This window comes from Pteropus vampyrus, unplaced genomic scaffold (genome assembly GCF_000151845.1).
Source record: "Pteropus vampyrus isolate Shadow unplaced genomic scaffold, Pvam_2.0 Scaffold74, whole genome shotgun sequence".
NCBI lineage: Eukaryota > Metazoa > Chordata > Mammalia > Chiroptera > Pteropodidae > Pteropus > Pteropus vampyrus.
The window spans coordinates 483,247-487,495 of NW_011888855.1; the positions used below are offsets into that span (position 1 = coordinate 483,247).

The following is a 4,249-nucleotide window of genomic DNA, read 5'->3' on the forward strand; positions in this document are numbered from 1 at the left end:
ACTGTGCCACTAGACACCTACTTCACAAATCCACATTAATAAGACCGGGTGACTTAGGAACTTTGCTAAGTACATAGAAACAGACACAGAAAGGCAGCCAAAATGGGAAGACAAAGAAGCAGAACAGAACAGAGATCCAGATATAGTAATCTAACAGATGCAGAGTTCAAAACACTAGTTATAAAGATGCTCAATAAATTTATGGGAAGTGTAGATAAATTCAGTGATAATTTCAACAAAGAGATAAAAAACATAAAAATGGAAATGGAAATTATAAAAGGAAACCAGTCTGAAATGAAGAACACATCTGAGATGAAAAGTATATTAAATGGAATAAACAAAGGAACAAAGCGAATAAAGAAAAGGATCAAATACCTTGTCCAGAAGACAGGAAAGCCAAGGACATACAATCAGAATGGCAAGAGATAAGATGCCAAGACTATAAAAATAATTTGAGGAGAATATGGGACACTGTTAAGGGTCCAAATATCCATCTGATTGGCATAACTGAAGAAAATCAAAATGTTGAACAGCTGTTTGAAGAAATAAGGATGGAAAATTTCCCTACCCTGGAGAAGGAAATGGACATAAAACTCCAGGAAGCTCAGAGGATTCCAAAAATCAGGGATCCAAAAAGGCCCACACCAAGACACATCATAATTAAAATGCCAAAGGTTAAATACAAAGAAAGAATATTAAAAGCAGCAAGAGAAAAACAAATAGTTACTTATAAGGGAACACCCATAAGACTGGCAGCTGATTTCTCAAAAGAAACTATGCAGGACCGAAGAGCTTGGCAAAAATATTTGACAGGATGAAGACCCAGTATCTACAACCAAGAATAATTTATCCAGCAAAGCTATCATTTAGAGTTGAAGGACAGATAAAGAGCTTCCCAGACAAAAATAAGTTAAAGGAATTTATCACCACCAAGCCAGTATTACAGGAAATGTTGGAGGGACTTCTTTAAGAAGAAAAAACATGTATCAAAAACAGGAATAAAAAATGGTAACAACTACATTCCTATCAATAACTACCTTAAATGGAAAAGAATTAAGTGCTTGAACTAAAAGATAGAGTGGATGAATGGAAAGGAAAACGAGACCCCTACATGTTGCCTATAAGAGACTCACTTCAGATTAAAAGACACACACAGACTAAAAGGAAGGGGATGGAAAAAGGTATTGCTTTGATGGACCTAAAAGGTATTTAAGTCAGAGAAAAATAAACACTATATGATTTCACTTATATGCAGAATCTAAGGAATAAAAAGAACAAACTAATCAAAAACAGGCTCACAAATATAGTGGACAATTTTGTGATGGACAGAGGGGAGGAGGATTTGGGAGTCTAGGAGAATGGGGTGAAGAGTTAAAGAAGTACAAATTAGTAGCTGATAGATGGTCATGGGGATGAGGAGCACAGCATAGGAAATGCAATTAGCAGTAATTCATTGCCCAGGAGGAGAGTCAGGATGGGAGGGAGCAATTGGGGGGATAGTTTTTCAAACTATATAGACATCTAACCAATGTACTGTGTACTTGAAACTAATTAAAATAAATACATTTTAAAAAAATTACATGGTGCATAGAAGTATTGGAAACATTGGAACTGCTACTATCATTAAATCATAAAGATATACAAAAAGAAAGAAAAAGCTCTAGAGACCTATTGCACAACATTGTACATATAGTTAACGCTAACATACTGTACTCTTAAAAACGGTTTAAAATGGCAAATTTTATATGATGTGTTCTTGACCACAATAAAAAATTTTGAAAAATTACAAAACTCAGGGGTGTGAGAAAGAGCATGTTTTTAATTTCTTAATTTTGTTGAACCATCCTGATCTCAAGTCCCCAAGACTGGCAGATTCATTCTCATCTCACCCAGGCCTACAACGGTCTGAGGGTCTAAAGTAGCACCCAGATGAATCTCCTTCTCTCTTTCTCAGGCCCTCCCTCCTCCCCAGCCGGGACTGCCCCTTAACAAAAGTCAGAAGGCCCCACCGGTGACTGACATTGACCGCTGATGTGGGCTGCTCTGCTTTTTGTCCCTGTCCCCATCGCTGTCCCAGTGAGCACCGCTGAAAATCGGGAAAAGGAAAAAGGGAAAACACACATACACACTAATTTTTCAGGGAACCATCCTGCTTCAGACCTGATTCACTGCCAGTCTGTCTCTCCAGGGTGGTCATTCTGAGAATTTGGGAGATAGGGGTGGGGAGAGGGTTAAGGTTGACTTTTACCGGAAAAGGCTGTGCCGTGTAATGTAGTCACAGCCTGCTGCCACCTCATGGCCCAGCCCAGAGCCAGGCATGCAGGATAGAGACAGACAGGTATAAAGTGCTGTTTAAATTGCAATCTAATACATGCACCCTCGCTTCTGCACTTTTCCACTGGCATCTGAGAAAAGGAAAGGAAGAACAATGCAGAGTTCAACTAAGAGGGAGTAAAAACGAGGCAGACAAGAGTGAAAACACAAGGCAAAGGGGATCGGGGGGTGTCTCCAGAAAGCTCCAGGAGAGACCACCCCCACTCCCTAGCAAGGTGGGCTGTGTGCTGGGCCTGGACCTCTGACTGGGGCAGAGGGCCAGTCAGCATTTCCTTACCCAGAACCCTTTCCTTCAGGTTACGGGGACCGATGTGGGCAGAAGCAGGATGATCCCTTTCATCACTCAGAAAGTCTCAAAACATGTGGATGGAGGACTGGATACTGAAAAGAATCTGCGTTGGTGTGCACATTCTCTGCAATAAAGCATGAGAAATGTATAAGCAAGCACCTCCTTCAAACTGTGGGAGGTGGAGGTGCCCAAGGTTCCAGGGAGCAAAGGAAGGACAGGAGATGGAGAGGACAGTGCCAGTTACCGAGCATAAGCACTTAAAATGCCATGATAGTGCCTTCATGTGGTGTGTTGTCCCTGCCATTTTACTGTAGTGGATATTAAAGGCAGTGGTCAGGGCTTTCGTAAGATAACTTCCACTCTTAGCCTTATATTTCTCATAAGTCTGAAGTTTCTCAGCTGCAGACTATTCTACCCCAAGAGTTTCCAGGTAGTAAATTGTTTTGATTAGGGAAGATTTGTGAATAGATAAACGAACAGGTAATTGAATAACTGAATGAGTGCATGAGGACTGAGAACGCAGCCAACAGGGGAGGGCCCAGAGGAGAGGGGCGGGGTGGGCAGGAGACGGTTTCTCCCCACCCCTCTCCCCTCCGCCAGCCAGTAAGGTGGTGGGCAGGCTGCCCCCAGGATGCTGTTGCAGGGTGGGTGGGTGGACTGGCGACAGGCAGGCTGCGTCAAACCCACTGGCTTCCCTTCTCAACGAGTCTGTGCTTGTTTTCCTTCTAGGCCCCCCTGGACGGCGTGGCAAGCCTGGAAGAAGAGGCGATCCCGGTGAGTCTCAGGTTCTCCTAGTTCCTAAACCTAGGCCTGGAAGTCTGCCCTTGACCAGGTACCTGGCTGGAGGCACCTGTCCCCTCCCACTCCATTACTCAAGACCCTTGGTCCTGGGCCAGATCTTCCCCTCCCTTCCAATTCCAGCCACCGTCCCCAAGGCCACAGTGCCCAGGACTGTCTTTTCTTGGCTTCTTGACATCACAGTTCCAGTGGCTCTCCCCTCTATGCCCTTGGCGGCCCCCAAATCTCATTACTGGCCTCAGAAACTTCAACCGTTAGCCTCCCACTCTGAAGCAGCTCCCTCTCTTTGTGGGAACTGATGACTCCACCTGCCCACAGCCCCCACCGTGGGTCCCTCAACGCAATGCGACGGTTTCCCTGTGTGTCTCCAGCCCTCCCTAGACTTGGCCTGTCCTTCCCTTGGCAGGGGCACCAGGAGGAGACTCCTTCGCCCTCCTTCCATACAACCTGCAGACTCGCTTACACTCGCCACCCCTCCTTGCCATTTTCATTTCACCACGAACGCGCTTGCTCTGCACATCCCATCCCCCCAATGCACGCAGAGGCAGCCACACACCCCGACCCCCGACCCCTGACCCCACCCTGGCTCTCCCACCTCACTTTCCATTCAGTTCATCCCTCTGGTCTCTTTTCACTGTCACTCCACTGACTTTGTCTTGGCCAAAGTTACTGCTGGCCTCCTGATGGTCGTGCTAAAAGATGCTCCACTGTCATTATCTTGCTTGACCCTCACTGTTGGCCACTCCCACCCCCACCCCCTATTCCCAGCTCAATGCTGGCCTGCATTTCCCTCCACGTCCCTGACTCCCTTTTTCTTTGCCTTTTCTA

General features: G+C 45.5%; 1 protein-coding gene across 7 annotated transcripts in view; it reads left to right on the forward strand.

Annotated features, from left to right (window-relative positions):
• The window catches only part of COL23A1 (collagen type XXIII alpha 1 chain), a 299,079-nt gene that overhangs the window by 239,192 nt on the left and 55,638 nt on the right, over positions 1-4,249 (forward strand). For all 7 annotated transcript variants that reach the window (XM_023531838.1, XM_023531840.1, XM_023531841.1 and 4 more), the window contains exon 3: positions 3,353-3,397. In XM_023531838.1, the coding sequence (XP_023387606.1) occupies positions 3,353-3,397 (45 nt within the window). The remainder of the gene's footprint in view (positions 1-3,352; positions 3,398-4,249) is intronic.